Source organism: Dipteris shenzhenensis, chromosome 26 (genome assembly GCF_047967505.1).
Source record: "Dipteris shenzhenensis isolate YYH24624 ecotype China chromosome 26, Dip_SZ_1.0, whole genome shotgun sequence".
NCBI classification, from domain to species: domain Eukaryota; kingdom Viridiplantae; phylum Streptophyta; class Polypodiopsida; order Gleicheniales; family Dipteridaceae; genus Dipteris; species Dipteris shenzhenensis.
Genome location: NC_141621.1, coordinates 50,652,283 through 50,671,741, shown reverse-complemented (window position 1 = coordinate 50,671,741; position 19,459 = coordinate 50,652,283). Strand labels below are relative to the sequence as shown.

The 19,459-nt window shown below is 43.6% G+C and overlaps 1 protein-coding gene across 2 annotated transcripts in view; it reads right to left on the bottom strand.

Moving 5' to 3' along the window:
* The window catches only part of TPR10 (ankyrin repeat family protein), a 141,917-nt gene that overhangs the window by 67,564 nt on the left and 54,894 nt on the right, over window positions 1-19,459 (bottom strand). For both annotated transcript variants that reach the window (XM_087397305.1, XM_087397306.1), the window contains exons 5-6: window positions 18,891-19,030; window positions 16,603-16,689 (exon numbers count right to left, since the gene is read on the bottom strand). In XM_087397305.1, the coding sequence (XP_087253431.1) occupies window positions 16,603-16,689; window positions 18,891-19,030 (227 nt within the window). The remainder of the gene's footprint in view (window positions 1-16,602; window positions 16,690-18,890; window positions 19,031-19,459) is intronic.

Genomic DNA, 19,459 nt, shown 5'->3' with positions numbered 1-19,459 from the left:
AGGTCATCCTTTTCCCTAGGTCTGAATACATGAGCCTTACGCCAAAGGCTCTAGACGAACTCATCCACCTTTTGAGTTTCTTTAATCTCGGTCATTATAGCACTCTCTAATACCGTGAAACTCATATTATGCATAATGTGTGACAACACATCAGCAACTTTATTATCCTTCCCTCTTCGGTACCGAATCATCAAGTTAAACTCCTGCATGAGTTCTACCCACCTAGCTTGGCGGCCTCTCAAGTCAGGTTGTTTACAACAATGTCTCAAAGTATCATGATCAACATCAATATAAAACTCTGATCCATATAAATAATGTCTCCATGTTTTCAGAGCATAGAGAACAGCCTACAACTTCAATTCATGAGTTGGCCAATTTCGTTGAGAGGGAGAAAGCTTCTTGCTTTCAAAGGCTACTGGCCTTCCCTCTTGGAGGAGAACTGCTCCTACCGCAATGCCGCTTGCATTGGTTTCATGAAAAAATGGTTTCTGGGGATCAACTATTTTTAACACTGGTCCTGAGACCACAGCTTGTTTTATGGTGTTAAAACTCTCTTGTTGATTCTGTCTCCATATAAAAAATACTTTATCTAAGGTCAGATCAGTCAATGGCGATACTATTTCAGAATATCCTTTTATATGCCTTCAATAAAATTGGACAAATCCCAAGAATGATCGCAAAGCGGTCAAACTCTAAGGGATAGGCCAAGTCAGTATCGTAGCCACTTTCTTTGGATGCATTTCTACCTCCTCAAGAGTAATAATGAATCCTAAATATTCAAGTCTTACCATACACAGTATATTTTTCTTTTTATTTACATAAAGATTGGCTTTCCTCAAAGTACTAAACACTATTCTTAAGTGTTCGTAATGCTCAGCAATACTTTTACTAAACACAAGAATATCGTCAATAAAATGTACTACAAACTTCCCGATATACGGACGTAGTAAATCGTTCATAAGCATGACGAATATAGCTGGAGCATTGGTAAGTCCAAACAGCATTACCAAAAACTCATAATGTCCAAACTTGCTTCTAAAATCGGTTTTATGCACATCCTCGGTTCTAATACGGATCTGATGGTAGCTACATTTAAGATCTATCTTACTGAAAATTATGGCCTCATGTAATGCATCTAGCAAATCATTGATCCGAGCCATCGAATACCTATGCTTAGTAGTGTCCAAACTTGCTTCTAAAATCGGTTTTATGCACATCCTCGGTTCTAATACGGATCTGATGGTAGCTACATTTAAGATCTATCTTACTGAAAATTATGGCCTCATGTAATGCATCTAGCAAATCATTGATCCGAGCCATCGGATACCTATGCTTAGTAGTGATATTATTCAATGCTCTATAATCTATACAAAGGAATCTATACAAAGGCGAAAAGTATCATCTTTCTTTTTTTTTAACATCACTGGCGAAGCAAAAGGTGAGAAACTGGGTTGAATCTGCCCCAGCTTGAGGTATTCTTCTAGTTGTCTTCGTACCTCCGCTTCTTCGGAAAAACTTAACCTATAGGGAGGTCTATTTACAAGTTCTACCCCCGGGATTAGTTCAATCTTATGCTGAACAGTCCGCTCTGGAGGTAACTCATTCCTAAAACAATCAAAGAACTCCTCTGCTATTTGATCAGCCAGCTTGGCCATCTCTCCATTTTGGGCAACATCAGTGCTAGCCAAAGGACCATCAATCAGCTCTACCGATGCTCTACAAAGAAACAAAAACTCTTCTTGAGCTTTTTAAATTTCCATTACAGAAACCAACGGTCCTTGAGGTATATCTTTTTCACCTCGTAAGACATACAGCACATCATTCATCTTGAATTGATAAATGTGCTTTTTCCAATCTATGGCTGGATTCTTCCTAAAATGCCAAGCCTTAACTCGGGCTATATCTACGTGAGCAAGCTTTGTCATTTCAAAATCAAGCTTCTCTACATAGTCTTGAATTCGAAGTTCCAACTGGATAAACCTTTGGTCCCATACTTCAGTTGAACTTCGGTCTGCCATTCTGACTGTATATGCATAGTCAGATGGGCTAGTCTTTAGTTTCAGCCTCTTTACAAGCTTGGAGTTAATTACATTGTGCGTTGACGCTGAGTCAAACAACACAATGACATCATGATTGGCTACTTGCCCTTTCATCTTAATTAACTCCGTATCGTTAAAGGCTGTATACCTCGTTGCTGCGGGCTTTCACAAGACATTATCAGGTGTAATAGTTACTAGCTTAGCAATAGACACACATAACAAAACAGGTACTGACCTTTGAGAAGATCCCGCTCGCTGAATCTGCATCTGTTCTACTCTGGGACTCCCCTCCATTTCCAAGTCACATTCTGAGATCACCATCTCAGCCATCGGACGCTCCTTGTTTCGTGGACAATCTTTCCACTGATGAGACTGAAGGCATCCAAAACACAAGCCTTCTCTCCTCGCTTTTTCTCTTTGCTCTGGGTTCAAGGAAGACTCCGACCAAGCCCGGGCTGCCATTGGTGTTACTTTTCTTTTCATTCCAATGGTGGTACTTGATTTAGGAGTCTCAACTGGTGTCTTTAAAGAATCGACTGAAGGTTTCCTCGAAATGTGTAGGCTCTGTAAATGTTATTTGATCCAGAAAACTATTTTTGATTCCTTTTGATGAAGAAACGCCTGTTTGGCTTGACCACTAGGCTGTGAGGCACTCCCTTTGCTAATCCACTTCTTCTTAAACCCAGTTTTCTTCGGGTACTCATACCAAGTCCCAACCTGTACAAACCCACTTGGTCTGTTCCCTTTTGCATCCTCATAGTTCAGGGCTTTGGTAGTTGCTTCATCTAGCGTGTTCGCATACTTAGCCCGAACTTTCATCTTGATTCGATCATTCAGTCCAAAGATAAAATCTTTTACTTGGATTGACTGAGGTAGAGGTTCATAAACTTTCATTACACTTTCTCTGAACTTATCAGTGTATTCTGCCACTGATAAATTTCTCTGACGAAGGTTTCGATATTGATCCCAAGCTCGGGATGCTTCGTCAGGAGGTAAGAAGTGTTTTCTAAATTCTTTTTTAAACCCCTTCCAAGTAGTGGATGCCAGTCCATCTTTCTACTGTTTATCCACCACCTATCCATTGCCTCATTAAACATATGGATGGCCTCGCGGATTTTCTTCATATCATTCCTGATTTCACAAATGGCGAAAGCCTCTTCCCATTTGTGTAACCAGGTCTCTATGATATCGGAACTAGAGTCAGACATCCAACCAGAATACTTTTCTGGCCTATAATTGGCAATATTAGGCACCTTAGCCCTCCTAGGCTCGACCGTATGAACACTCGTTTCAGGCTCCATCGGAGATTTACCTTTGTCTTTACGAGATGGTCTAGCAAACACACTATGAACCATTTTCCTGAGCTCGGATTGCCCTACATTTGCTTGTAACTGTTTGTTGGAGCAGAGACAAGACTCAGGAGAAGAGCAAGTGCAAGAGCAAAAATGATTGGGTGTAAAATGGATGTGACTAAAGTCACATCATATACAAGGATAGGGTTGTGCTTGCTAAGCACACCCTGCAGGTCACATGGAAGTGTGCCTGCCAAGCTCGGGGGAAAAAACCTGCACTAGTTGGAGTAAAAAGTGCCCCGAGGCTACACCTAACGTGTCACCCTACACTCCCAATACATAGGTGCTAACAAACCCCCCTAGAGTGGAGTGGTGACAATGTACAAGGCAAATGTGATATCAATCACCAAAAGGAAGTAAGTTCAGAGCTTGCGAAAGCCTTCGAACTTTTCACGAGACAATGCTTTGGTGAATATATCTGCCACATTGTCATGTGTAGGCACATAGATCATGCTGATCTCTGAGGCAGACAATCTCTCTCTGACATAATGATAATGGACCTCAATATGCTTTGTGCGAGCATGGAAGACGGGATTCTTCGCAACCGCCAAAGCACTCTGGCTATCTGTAAAAATTGAGGTAGCAGACTCCTGTCTCATACCCAAATCAGCAAATAATCGCCTGAGCCAAACACACTCAACGGTGGTTGTGAAAGCTGCCCTGTACTCAGCTTCACAACTGGAAGTGGCCACGAAGGGTTGCTTCTTACTTAACCAAGAGATGCATGACTGACCAAAGTAGAAGCAAAAACCTGAAGTGGACACTCTTGTGTCAAAGCATCCTACCCAATTGGAGTCATAGAAAGCATGCAGCTGTGGATCAGCCCCCTTTGGAAAGAATAAACCAAGGTGCATAGTACCGTGCAAATAGCGGAACACCCACTTAACAGCCTGCCAATGCTTGGTTCCTGGGCAATGCATGAATCTGCTCAATAAGGATACCCCAAACTGAATATCTGGCCGTGTATTGCATAAATAAATCAAACAGCCCACAGCCTGCTGGTACAATGTCTGATCAAAGGCATCCCCAGAATCTTCAATGCTGAATTTCATCCCAGGCTCCACAGGAGTTGCAACTGGCTTGCAATCTTGGAAAGAGAACCGCTGAAGCAACTTCTGGATGTACTTAGTTTGTATCAGAACAATACCATTATCCCACTCTATAAACTGAATGCCCAAATAAAAATGCAAAGGGCCCAGATCACTCATCTCAAATGAGGAATGTAACTCAGCCTTAAAGGCTGCAATATTTTGCTCATTGGGGCCTGTGAGCAGCATGTCATCAATATATAAAACAATGACCAAAAAAACATCCTGAGTCCTCTTAACATAGAGGGTACTCTCAGTTGGACTGTTGCTGAATCCCTGGGCAACCAAATATGTGTGTATCTTCTCATACCAAGCTCTAGGTGCCTGCTTAAGGCCATACAGAGCTTTGTGAAGCCTGCACACCAAGTGTTCCTGTTCATCCTGCACAAATCCACGAGGCTGTGTAACATAAACCTCCTCATGCAAGTCTCCATGTAGGAACGCTGTTTTGATGTCCAACTGATGTACTTGCCATCCATGATGGGCTGCCATGGCAATCATGCATCTGATAGTGGTCATGCGAGAGGTAGGGGCAAAGGTTTCATCAAAATCAATACCCTTTTGCTGAGCATACCCTTTCGCAACGAGTCTTGCTTTGAAGCAGTCTACTGAACCATCAGCCTTCCGCTTAATCTTGTGAACCCACTTAGTACCGATGGCCTTTTTGCCTAGAGGCAATTCAGCCAAGTGCCGTGTTTCATTTTGCATGATAGAATCATATTCTGAATGCATGGCTGCCATCCAATTATTGTCCTCTGCAGCATCCTCAAATGTCAGACGTTCTTCATCACTGCATGTGCTTTGAAAGGCATAATCAGTAAACAACCCAGATGCATGATGAGATTTTGCACGAGTCCTCGCAGGTAAAGGAGTATGTAACCTGCTGTCCCGTAATGTTTCAATCAGCCACCTGGGCACCCGTTTGGATGATTGAATGGCTGTCCTTTCCTCATCAACTGCTTGGCCAATATTTGCCTCATCCATAGGCATATGTGGTTCAGCCACAATAGGCTGATTAGGTCTTGTACCGGCCTGCGTAACAGCATGGGGAATCAAACTGGAATGTTCTGAAAATGAGGGACCTTCAGTTGTCATGGGCAGCATTTGTTCAAACACATCCCTGGAGTAGACATCAGGCTGTTTTTGACAGGACAGCAATGGCTGAGTGGAATCCTCAGCAAAAATGACATCTCTGCTTGTAATAACCCTCCTGCTGGAGGGATGATACAGCCGATACCCTTTGCTTTCAACATTGTACCCCACCAAAATGCATTTGAGAGCCTTATCATCAAGTTTAGTACGATGTTGCTGTGGCACATGTGCATAGGCCAAGCAACCAAATACTCCGAGATGAGCAACAGAAGGCTTTCTACCATTCCGTGCCTCATACGGGGTGAGATTATGCAAGGCCTTTGTGGGACATCTGTTAAGCACATAATTTGCACACATGAGAGCTTCCATCCAGAACCTGTTGGGCAAACCTTTGCCTTTGAGTATACATCTACCCATCTCCATTTCCGACCTGTTTTCCCTTTCAGCCAGCCCATTTTGCTCTGGGGTGTATGGAGTGGTACACTGATGGATGATGCCTCTCTCTGCAAAATATGCATGAAATTCCTTGGACATGTCTTCCCCCCCTCGATCAATGCGAAGTGTCCCCACTTTTTCTGAGGCATAATTCTCAGCCTGAGTAATAAAATGTCTGAATTTTGTAAGCACCTCTGACTTCTCCTTCAATGGGTAGAGCCACGTGAAACGAGAGAAATCATCAATGAAAGTGACAAAATACAGATATCCCCCAATAGATGGAGTCCTCATAGGACCACAAACATCATCTCCGGACAGCTCTGACAGTCCCATCTTTGGGAATCGGTGTGCGATGCATCTTCCCCAAGATACATCCCTCGCATACATGGCGAGTTGGAGTATGTATGTGTGGCATCTCGGACACCATTTCATGGCTGTGTAAACGCAGCAAACTTCTGAAATTGAGATGGCCAAATCGAGCATGCCATAATTCAGCATTTGCCAGCTGTGATGGGGTGGTGGTGAATAAAGCATCATGCAAAGCACTCTCATAGTGATCAAGTCTCTAAAGACCATGGCATAAAGTTCCAGAAGCCACAATTGTATCACCATCACTAATGTCATGTACTGTGCATCTGTCATCCAAAAACTTTACCACTAAGCCACCACGGGCAATGGCTGAAACTGAAAGCAAATTCTTTTTGATGCCAGGCACCCATAGCACATCAGAGAGTGTAAATGCACCACCATTTGCTGCGGTAAGTACAATCTTTCCCACTCCTTGCACAGGATGGGAGGAGTTGTTGGCGCATGTCACCGTGCCTCCATGAGAACCAGCTGCATAAGATGTAAACAAATCCTTCTGTGAGGTAATGTGCTTGCTAGCACCACTGTCAAAATACCATACATTGGCATCACTCACAGATAGGCATGCATCATGAACAGACGGATTGTAACTGCATAACACTATAAAAGCCCATTCCTCATCATGGGAGGATGTATAAGTGTAATTTGAAGCCTCTTTGTTATCGGATTTGGGGACATTATCCGTCACTCCCATGCTGGCCTCTTTGCTCTTTTCCTTCTCAAGCCTCTTGCGACATTCATTAATGTAATGTCCTGGCTTCCTGCAATAGTTGCACTTCCCCTTTTTCTTGGGTTTATCACCCTCTTTTTCATACTTGCCAGATGGCTGGCCTGCATCTTTCTTGGGCTTGCTGCCCCCCTGAAACGCAGCCTTACCTTTGCCTTTCTGGCTGGCAATAAAAGCCTGATCAGCCACACGCATCACGATCCTGTTATGTCTGGACTACTCCTCTTGTAAGAGTACAGAAACAAGCTCATCGAAGGTAATCGAATGATGATTACCCTTCATCATAAGCCGCATAGTAGTGGACACATTCTGATACGTGTCGGGGATGGCCTGCAACACTGTAGAAACCAACGAGGCATCCGAAATAATCTCATCCACAGATGCTAATTGCTCCCATAAATCCTTTACCTTCGTGAGATAATCATCCATGGAATCACCATCAAGCATAGGAAGAGTATCCAATTTCCTCTTCAAGTATGCCGCACGGGCTTCATTCCTGACTTGATACAACTTTGCCAAATTTTCCCAAGCTGCCCTTGCTGTTTTGCATGACCGGATGTGAGGGATAATACTTCTTTTAACAGATAATGCAATCAAGGCATGTGCATTGGCATCCCGGCCATCCCATCGACTCTACTCTGGAGTAGGTGCATGTGATATCTCTATAATCCGAGATGACTCACCCTCTGACCTGGGTGAAGGAGCAGGTGCATGTGGACGCAACTGAGTGCCATCCACAATGCCCCAAAAGCCTTTGGCCACAAGCACATGTCGCATCATGTACGACCAGAGAGGATAGTTGGTGCCATCCAACTTATCTTCTGCAGAGAGCAATCCAAAAACATCCCTTTCTGCCATTACTTAAGCAGTGAATGCACAACCAGCTCTCCCCGAGTTAAGGTAGCCTCAAGGCTATTCCTGCATGTACCACTGCTTGAAATGTGCCAAAAATTTCTGACCCAGTTTCTGTGTGTACCTGAAATAAACAATACCCCGAGGCACACGGGCCAAAAAAAAACACCAGCACGTACCAAAAACAGAGAAATGAAAGGTAAACTTAATGCTCAGAAGCAGGGGTCTGAGCTAGTCGGAGGGCAGCTATGAGGCGACGACCTCCACGATAAGCTTTCCCGCAGCACGTGCTGTGCACACAGCAGTTCTTCCAGTAGCGCAGGTCACCTTCACGTGCAGGGCAGGCTTTGGAGGTTCACGTGCAGGGCGATAACGCAGGTCAGCAACAGCTTGCATGAGCAGGCGTCGGCTACCACAGGCAGTGTTTAGTCCACGCGCCAAAGCGGGGGCCTGCACAAGGTTAAGGTCCACGGCCTCCACAAGGTTCACGTCCACGAGGCTGGGCTTCTCTGCATCTCGTGGATAGCTCCTCGTAGCAGGCGGCAACTTCCTCAATCAACAGGGGACACTTCCCTGACAGGGCGACGGCCTGTTGAGGCATAGCAGTAGGCAGCCCGTCCTGTGCAAAGGCGTAGGCGGTTGTGGAGGGGGTAGATGCAGCAGCAACGTACAGGTTATGTGCAGGTGGCTCTCAGGCGTCGGCTCAAGGGTCAGGTGATGGCGCACCATGATGGCCTCCACGAGCACTTGATAGGCAGCAGGTCTGCCACGGGCCTGAGCGACGGCTCAAGGCAGCAGGACGACGTCGCCAACGGAGCAGGTGTCGGCTTAGCGTAGGGAGCAGATACGGCTCAGCGCAGCACAACCAGAGTGATGAGGGCTTAGGCGACGGTGCAAGGCAGCAGAGCGCTCGTGCAGGCAGCTCTCCACAAGAGGTTGAAGCAGCTATGGTAGCATCTTCGAAGAGCTTGGCGATTGTCCCCACAGGCAGGGCGACCTCCAAAACGAGATGGGCCACGGAGTAGTGCTCAGGCAATATCCTCCACGAGCAGGACGACTTTGTAAGGCAGCAATAGGCCGATGGGGGATGGCGACAGCACGTGTCACAGGTTGAGCTCTAATACCACTTGTTGGAGCAGAGACAGGACTCAGGAGAAGAGCAAGTGCAAGAGCAAAAATGATTGGGATTAAAATGGATGTGACTAAAGTCACATCATATACAAGGATAGGGTTGTGCTTGCTAAGCACACCCTGCAGGTCACATGGAAGTGTGCCTGCCAAGCTCGAGGGAAAAAACCTCCACTAGTTGGAGTAAAAAGTGCCCCGGGGCTACACCTAACGTGTCACCCTACACTCCCAATACATAGGTGCTAACACTGTTGCGCTAAAATCTGTTGCAAGGCATCCTCCAATAAGGCAATTCTACCGGGCGCGACACCTCCAGGTTCGGCCGGACTCCCGACTCTATGGGATCCACCCAAGAAGCTTCTTCTTCTACTTCCATTTAGGTCGATAGGTGTGTGTGTGTGTGTTTTTTTTTTTTTTAAATAACAAATCAAACACCGCCTAAAACTGTATTTACAGATTGCTTTCCAATCTCATAACCACAACAGGTGTCTAAATAGGCATAACCATCAACTGAAAATAACTAAGAACCAAACCGAATATCTTTTCCCTATACTAGGGAAATATATGCAATCAGAAATAACTCAAACACCGAGGCAAATAAACGAGCATTTACTCCATCAAAACTTAGAAGGCATAGAAAGCTCCCTAGTCATTCATGTAGCATGGAGAGATCAATTTGTCACTGTTTAAGTTGTTCCAAGTATTTGAACCAGATGATATTCCTGTTGTGGCTCAGCTACACCCCCGTTGGAGACCCAAAACACCCCAGCTCTCACTGCTAATTTACAGCGTTGTGATTAATTGTATGCCACCATTCTGGAACGCTATAAAGCTTCCTGTAGACCTTAACAGTTATTGTCTGTTATCTGCATAGTACTCACTGATAACCGAGATCTCCAAATAACAAAATATCACATGCAAAATATCACAAGAAAGTTCCGTGACAGCACAATAGCTCTCTGCAGGAAGTCGTAACTCCAGCAACCTCACCTATGAAAAGAGTTACTAGAAAGTCTGAGTTATTGCGAAAGTGGCTCTCGTCGTGCGCTGCTCGTCAATGTTTACCCAAACTGACGAACTACCCGATGGCCTGAACTAAATGACGCAAACGTTCTCAGCTTCACTATTTTCATCTCCTACATTGACATCCCATGAAAGTTGAAACCAAGGCAAGCCGTCTACGCTTAGGTTGTCTCAACTCGACCGATCGTCACTTATCACCAACTGCTATACGTAAACACTAGCCCCGATTACCAATGGAATCACGATATGAATAATTATAAAACTAGCCCGTGCTCACAGGCTCCTGTAATCCCGTCTTCCACACCTTCAAATCAACGACGAAATATACGATACCACAATATTACAACAGCTAGTCCCTTCTCGCAATGCCAAGGAGTCCTGAAGGTAACCACCCGTAACCCTTTGACTAATAAACTGCCCTGCGGTGTACCGCATATTCTCGAATTAACGTGGGTAAGTAAGACGTCGTCGTAATATCTGCTCCTCCTCTTCCAATCATGTAGCTCTGATACCAAATATCACGTATAAACATTCAAAGGCCTAATTTTCTTTTTTTATCACGGGCATAGGCACATATTTTTCCTTCCAGCCAACCTCGATGGTAGCAAGCTCACACAATCTCATCTTACATGAAAGCTCCTGCTTGCCAAATCCCAACGAGCCCCAATTCCCTAGGCCACATGTCTACATTTTAGGGTACCTCCTAAATGCATCATTTACCCCTCTCTTGGGATATCATTGAAATCACTTGCCCCTTGGCACATTTAATGCATTTAGACCCCTTAGCCTTAGATCCACCTAGTCTAGTGCCATATCACCCTCACCAAGGACCTTCACCTTGATTCCTTTTTTATCATTTACGTGAAGCCCAAACAAATGTAATACCAACATTGATCCTTTAAAGGAAAAGGTTGACTGACCCTTCCGGGGTCATGTTACCTTGACTTGAGCGTAACACAATAGATGGAAGGAAACAAGCTGTGAATGCAATGAAGTATACTCGCAAATTGTGGATAAGGAGAAAATACAATAGTGGCCAATATATGGCCTACCCAACTTAGGACTAAATGTCCTAAATGTACCAATCCTAGATGTTCTAGGTGGACCAAGTGTCCTAACTGGCCTACAAGGCCATAGGAGGGCTCAAGCGACAAACAATCCTCCATGGTATGGCTAAAGTATCTGCAATACATCTCAAGAATACCTAGAAACTAAATCATGGTTGCACATGTTCATCTGTCCGTTACGGGTATAGCAACTTATGACAATACAAGGAAAGCAGAATCACATAACAAAAGGTACCAAGTGTAGAGCTTGCCAAAAAGCTTCAAACTTGGGACGCAGTACAGCCTCTGTGAAGAGACCCTCTGTGTTATCCTCCATGGGAACATAGGATAACTGTATGTGTCTAGTTGGCAATGGACTCTCAAACATAGTGATGTGAACACATGAAAGACAGTACACACAATGGCCAAAGCACTCTAGCTGTCAATGTAGATGGTAATAGAAGAGGTTCAGCAAACATCAAGATCTGCAAGTAGCTTACAGGGCCAGACACACTCCACAGTAGCTATAAAGGCCACCTTGTACTCAGCCTCACCTTGTCCTCATCCTCACAACTAGAAGTAGCAACTGTAGGCTGCTTCGTATTGAGCCAAGAAATGCATGAAGAGCCAAGCATGAAACATTTGCCACTATGACAGACCCGCGGTCGTAACAACCAGCGCAGTCACTCATAAAAGTATGCATAACTATTGAAGACTTATCATCATAGAGAAGCCCCAAATGCTGCGTGCCTTTCAGTATCGGAAGACACGTTTCACTGCATGTCAATGTTGTGAACTCGGGTTGTGGATGAGCCTGACTGACTGAGGAACTGCATACTATAGCTCAGGATGAGTGTGGCATAAATAGGTAAGGCAGCCAATCCCCTGTTGATAAAGAATGGCATCAAATGGATCACACTCATTCTCTGAGAAGAAATGGAAGCCAGGCACCAATGGTGTTGAAACCGGCTTACAATCTTCGAACTGAAGGCGATGTAAGAAGAGCTGTCCAAGGTACTTAAGACTGGCTCGTCATTATGCCCCCCTCAAAAAGAGCAATTGGGATGCCAAGATGGTAGTGCAACTGGCCCAAATCTGACGTGGCGAAAGATTTCTGCAAATCAGCCCTGAAGGCTGCAATTGCTGAGTATCTGACCTCATGATAAGCATGTCACCACATAAAGACTTAATATGAGCAGATCTGCTCAACTCTACCGGACTTAAGAGTTGATTTTGTGGGGCTGTTCTGAAAACCAAGGCTATCAAATGTGCATGTATTTTGGGGCATACCATCCCGCGGTGCTTGCTTCAAAAGGGCCTTGCGCAGCTGGCATACCTTATTTTCAGAACCCTCAACCTCAAAACAAAGATGTTGGCTGCCATAGACTTCCTCATACAAGTCACCGTGAAGAAAAGCAATCTTAATGTAAAGTTGATATACCTGCCAATGCCGATGTGATGCAATAGCAATAACACACCGAATGGTAGTGATGTGGGTGTGGGAGCAATCCTCAAAGTCAATGCCTTCCTGCTGCTGCTGAGCATAGCCCTTGGCAACAAGACAGGTTTTGTAGTGGTCTATGCTGCCATCATCTTTCAGCGTTAACTTGAAAACCCACATAGTGCCAATGGCATGCTTGCCAGGAGGCAAGTCACACAACTCCCATGTGCTACTTTGGTGAAGGGAATTCAATTCAGCTTTCATAGCATCCACCCACTCTTTGATGTTAAAAGCATCCTTACCGCATAAAGGTTTGTCGCGGTTGGAACAGTTAAGGAACTCAGATCCAGCTGGAAGTCAAGCAGTTTTAGATGCAAATCGAGCTGGCTGAGCTGAAGGTGTGCACCAAGGGAGGGCAAGCTCTTATACCTCTGTTGATGCAATGAAATGGAAGGAAACATGCTGAGAATGCAATGGAGTGTACTTGCAAAATGGATAATGAGAAAGTACAATAGAGGCCAACATATGACCCAACCAACTAAGGACTAGGTGTCCTAAGTGTATCAATCCTAGATGTCCTAGGTGGACCAAGTGTCCTAATTGGCCCACAAGGCCATACCAGAGCTAAAGTGGCAACACTACTTATGACCTTTTTTAAGTCCACGGAGGTTTCTTGAGTCAATGAAATAATTGAATTTCTCTAAAAGAGCGGCCTAGCAGCCGGTTTGGTGCCCTCAGACTGCGTTTTATTCCTTGTTGCTTCATCACAACAAAGAACTAGGATAGAAGGGGGAGGGATCGGACAATCTCAGTTAATTCCTTCTATGCCTTATCAACTTTCTATCCAGTGATGTTCCTTACTGATACAAGAGTTCCTCCCCGTTTGTTCTCTTTAGATAAAGCCTCTCTTTGGTGCAGATAGATTATTTCTCCGCCTCAACCCAAGGCATGTTCATTCCCCACTCCTTTGCCTTTCTCAATTTGAGCATAGCCAACTCAAGTTGTGACCCTCTAGGATATCCCCATATTTCAAATCAACCATGTTGGTAGCATATACAAAGCCATTATCCCACAGCTCTTGATTTTCGTTCTCACCCAACAGGAAGGAAGTGACAGGGGAGACCTATGACAAAGACAACTAACGTAGAGGTGCACTTGAGGCTATGGCAAATTTGATCCGGCCAAGTAAGTGACAAAAGTATGGCCTTCACACAGTCCATGGGGTGATCCATGGGGTGACCAAGATCCATGATTTGGACCAAAGTACCGTATGTTTGGCAGTCCACGGGGTAACCAAAATACGAGACTTCTTGTGGTCCATGGGGTGGCCAAACTTTTTGTGGTCTACGGAGTGACCAAAGTACCAGACCTGATGTGGTCCATGGGGTAACAATGTACCAGACTTCAAATGGTTCACTAGGTGATCAAATTTCAAATGGTCTCAAGAAGTTGCAAACCAATCCACTCCTAGGTAAAATTATTTGAAGAACCACTGTAGATTAAAGTAACATGGCCTTCGATCATTTAAGCAAGTTACGAAGACCTCTAGAGGTAAAGGCCTCGCTTCGTTCGGAAAAAAAGACTCACTCAAATCGCTTTGCTTCCCAATCAGCAAAGAAATTTCATTTTCAATTGAATAACCTACATATCATTAAGAGCCTCACATTAATGTCACTCAAGAGCGTCTCATTCCAAATCGAAGAAAAAAAACCGAGCCTATGATGTGTACATTATGATAAACCAATATTTTGAGCAAATAGTGTACTTGCTTCATTATTGCCACTTCTATTGTCTGTTTGAACACAAGTTATGAGTTCCTTCAAGGAAAACACAGAGTTACTTTCCCAAATTGAGCTGGCCTTTTCTGTTCTTCTTGAAATACTCAAAAAAGGCTTTGACTAGACCATCAAATTTTCTACTTGCATCTCCCAACAAAGATCTTTAATCTAAAAAAGATTGTTGCAAAACGCAAATTTGATATACTCAACAAAAGCTTTTGAGTCCATTGGCTTTTTAACTCACCGCTCCAAACAAAGCCTTTAATAATTTACAACATTGCTTCAAAGGTAGGTCAACATGGCCTTTATGTAATGACGCTGAGAAGTGTATGACATTGCGCTACATTGATACCCTCATAAATGAACTCCAAATACCAACCATACTATTAAGGAGCCAATGCATGTAGTGATAACATATACCCAAATGAAGATTAGCATTGACACTTATTGGAGACTATGTACTATAATGTTCCTTTAGGCGCCGAATTCACAATATGATGAGTGTTCATTGACTTCCCAAACCATATGGCTACTGCTTCACGTTCCCGCTCATTCAGCCCACACCCTTCATCAACTTGGGTAGAGACTAGAGAGGTTCCTAAGCTTGGTTCAGCCGCACTCATTTCATCATGAATCTTTCCATCTCTCTACTGTCATACCTATGCCCCATCAGCCAGCATATAGTATTCCATCAACTCCAGTGCAACCTGGAGAGCGTCCATCCATTTCCTTACTACTTTACACAACCCCCTGCTATATCATATCATCGTAACTCAAATGCAAAAAATAAGTTCCTGAAACTTAGTTCAATTGCACTCCTGTGATCAACCAGTTACCCAATCCATTGATCATAAACCACTCTTTGGACTGTTGTTTTTTGTTTTTTTTCTTGAAATAGACTTCTATTAGGTATGACAGAAACAGCCAAGAGAAGAAACTCAGGCATAGATACATCATGGCACATGCAGAGCATGAAAATCCTATGGGGTAATATATATACCATTCAAAAAGTCTGAGCGAATGAAAATCCTGATAAGAACCAGAACTGGCTGGAAATGCCACATCATGCCCGTGATGGTCTCAGAAAGGAAAGGACAAACCCCTCAATCCTGTGAGAACAATCATCCTCCTGGCCAAAGCAGACCTATAAGATCCCGGCATCCCTGTACTCTTTGGACTCTTGTTTCCATGCTGCACTTTAGTTATTCCCCCTGGTTCATGGAACTTAGATGCGCACCACTCCAACACCTCCCAGGCTGCTCTACAATGTGAACTCACTTCACCGTGTTGGTCGTGTTGCCTCTTCGTTCAGCCATGGTCATGAGTTTAGATATCCACCTATCCATGCACCCTATCTATGAGTGACGTCCCCTGCAGCTTTTAAGCCCCATAAGCCACTCGAATGGGTTTGCTGTTTATTGCAACAACTATCAGGCTACATAGCCCATCTCCACACTTCCAGATGTCTATCAGCCTTCGCTTCAGTTTTTACAGGTGTGCTGATGTCAATCTAATTTATCCCTAGCATCTCCCAATGTGTGTGTCAGTTTCTAGCAGAGCACACTTGAAAAAATGTCCTAGCTTTTTCCAGTTCCTCGAAGTCAGCTCCAGGCTTCATTTTCCACAATTACAAACGTCTCCTTACATGGAAATTTTAGGACAACTTTCTGCATAGTTCCAACAGTAGCCTTCACACTTTTTGGCAGGCCCTTTCAAGTGCTTCAGTTCGGGTCTACACATCCGTTGTTCTTCTGGACACTTTTTACACCGTATCTTCTTGTTATGACATGCACCTTCATTTCTTCTCAAAGAGACGAGTACCAGTACTTGTACCATTGCACCAATTAAGAGAAGTATTACTATATATCTACGTTCTTTGTAGGACGAGACATGATGCACCTGCATTAACTTTTCTTATTACTTGGCTAATACAAACAAGCCTTTGTAGTGAATGCATCTCGGAATCACAGTCCGAAAAGACTTTTCAATGACCTTCACCAACTTCTAAGTATATTATCTATTATGACTCGTTTATAATAACTATCACCAATCAATATGCACATACTGTAGATGTTTTTTGAAAGGTTCTTCTCCAGAAAAAAGCAAGAAAAAGAGTCAACAACCACTAGTAGATGATAACAAAGATAGACAAGGAAATCACAAGGCTTGTCCTTTGCCTCGGTCCTACAGGCCCTCTATTCAACTTTTCCAAAGCTTCGATGTATTGTACATTACCTCCAAGAGAGAATTCACTATGTCACACGACCCAGCAGCAGCAGCAGTCAATACTGGAGTGACATCATCATCCGTTGCTGCATTGGGCTGGAAAGCAACAAGGAAGTTAATTTGGATATAGAAAAAAGTTCCTCAAAACAAGACGACTTTAATTGTATATTGATACTTCTATGACATGAGGTTGTTCAAAGACAATGATACCATGCTAAGCTGTAAGCTGCAACTTCATACCACATTTTCTTGGGAAAGTTAGTTGAGTTAGTAGACCATGACCCTTTATTTGGAGGCCCGTGGGCCTTCAAGTATCATTGATTTGCTCTAGTACCGCTAGGCATTGAAATGGATGCATGAGAGTTGGTTCTTTCCCCAATATGCAGCTATGTAAATTCAGATATTCAAAACAACAATGATTGGACCCAAGAAAAAATCAATTCTCATAGGTCTATCAAAGGAGCAATGCCATTTCGTTCTTCAAATACATGAAACCACAGCTTTATGTTCTCCATTTCTCACTGTATCTGTCAGCTCAATGGTCTCTCGTATCACTTTTCTGAAATTAAAGGACATAGAGACAGCTTCGATTTTGTGTAGTGATATTAAAGGACACACCACTCAAGGACATGGAGACAGCTGGATTTTGCTAGCAATAGAGGTTGTTCCTGGATTGTCTGCTTACTGATAGACCCAACCATCATGCAAGAACTAGTAGCACAAGTTTTAATTGTTGTAATCATGACATATCGGATATAAAGGAAGCACCAAATACAGGTATATTGACCAGAATTGGCAATTGTTTACTCCTCCGATGGAGCCCCAATGAAGATCAAATGCATGGCTGCCGTTGTGGCATGGAGCTGGAGCAATGGCAGTTGGACAGCTTGAGCTATGGAATGAAAACAGATAAGACTGGAGCTGTGGCAATGGATCCTATGTCACAGTTTTGAGCTGTTACAGTAGATCCATAGTGGGGACCAAAAGCTGCAACAACAAGTTTTAATTGTTGTAGTCATGACATATCGGACATAAAGGAAGCACCAAATACAGGTATATTGACCAGAATTGGCAATTGTTTACTCTTCTGATGGAGCCCCAATGAAGATCAAATGCATGGCTGCAGTTGTGGCATGGAGCTGTAGCAATGGCAGTTGGACAGCTTGAGCTATGGAATGAAAACAGATAAGACTGGAGCTGTGGCAATGGATCCTATATCACAGTTATGGCTTGAGCTGTTACAGTAGATCCATGGTGGGGACCAAAAGCTGCAACAACAGGGCAACCCTGGGTGCAGCTGCAGAAGGGAGCAGCTGTGAGCTTGCATCTGTGGCAACTTGAAAGTTGGTAGTCCAACCTGCAAAGCTAGGCATTATGATTAGCCCACTACTCCCACAATCTGCCGACCAAGGGAGCAGTGGGAATGGTGCGACACCACCCCATTTGTCCAGATTTGTCAGGATTCTCACATGAACACACCGCGCATCGATTGGACTTGACTTCCAAAGATGACTTCTAGAGCCACACTGCTGCTGGAGACCAAAGATTTGGCATATTTGCTAGGATTCTCAATCATGACTTGAATGGCATCTGTTGCAATATAATTCATGATCCATGGTAAAACTTGTCTCATGCAATTGACATATGATAGAATGGTGTATTTGATAGTGGAAAACCAAAAAAATGTGTTCAACGAGATAAACTACAACTACATTTCCTCATATAATCTAACTTACACCCCTGTAGGCATGAGATGTCTTGTAGGGTTTTCACAAGGAACCCTATAACAATGAGGAAATATTAAACTACAGCAATCTTGTCTAGTTTGTGTTTTGAGCATTAATATATATTGCAAAAGTATGGCATTGTGTACACTTTTTTCTCATGCTCCATGCCATCGGTGGTAGTTTTGAGGGATTCTTCCTTTTTTTTTATAATGATTACTTTGGAATTTATTGAGGTGCAATTGATACATTCTACTTGTTCTTTAATATGCAAAATACACCTTCATCAAAGTTTTTGGGCATGCACTAAAGTAGATTGAAGATGTAATTTTGAGATGAGGGATACTTAGAGGGGGAAATCTGTGGGGGTTAAAGGTCACTGTGCCTTTACCCTGGTTATGTACAATACTCAAACACATATATAAATGAATGAAAAAGAAGATTAGGGTGGTTCTGCACCCACCAAAACTTGTGTGGCTCTCTGTCTCTCTCTCTCTCCTTCTTCCGTTCTTGACCCACCTAAATTTTCAACATAAAGTAGAACATTGAAATAATGGTGGTTTGAATACTCACATTTGCACCATAGTCAAGCAATAGCTTTACTGCATCAAGCTGATTGTGTCCTGCAGCCCATATTAATGGAGGTCCAGCAGCGCTCGGGACATTGACCTCAACTCCTTTCTCCAATAACAACTTTATGACATCAAGCGATCCTAGAAAAACCCAATCCATGGAAAAAGGAAAGAATGAGTTTTGCAAGTTCGATGCAACTCTACTAAGGAGGAACGAGCAATTCTACAAACAGGAAATTAATCCAATGGAGAGATGTGAATGAAAAAATACCTCGGGGAGGATATATGACTGTTCAAAAGGCATTTAAACTGTAAAATAAGAACCAGCTCACATGATCTAGAGGTGGAGAGGTGCAAGTGGGCATAACCAGGATCCCAAGAGATGCAAGAATCTGCAAAATCTACCTCACTACAGGGGAGGTAGAAAATGAGCAGCACGTGCTCCTAAAATGTCAAGCCTATGCACACATCAGAGAAAAATATAGTGACAGCAGGGACAACCTGACATCTTGTTTGAACAACCAGCCAAAAAGTCGGGGAGCTACCTAAAGGAAGTCTTGGAACACCACA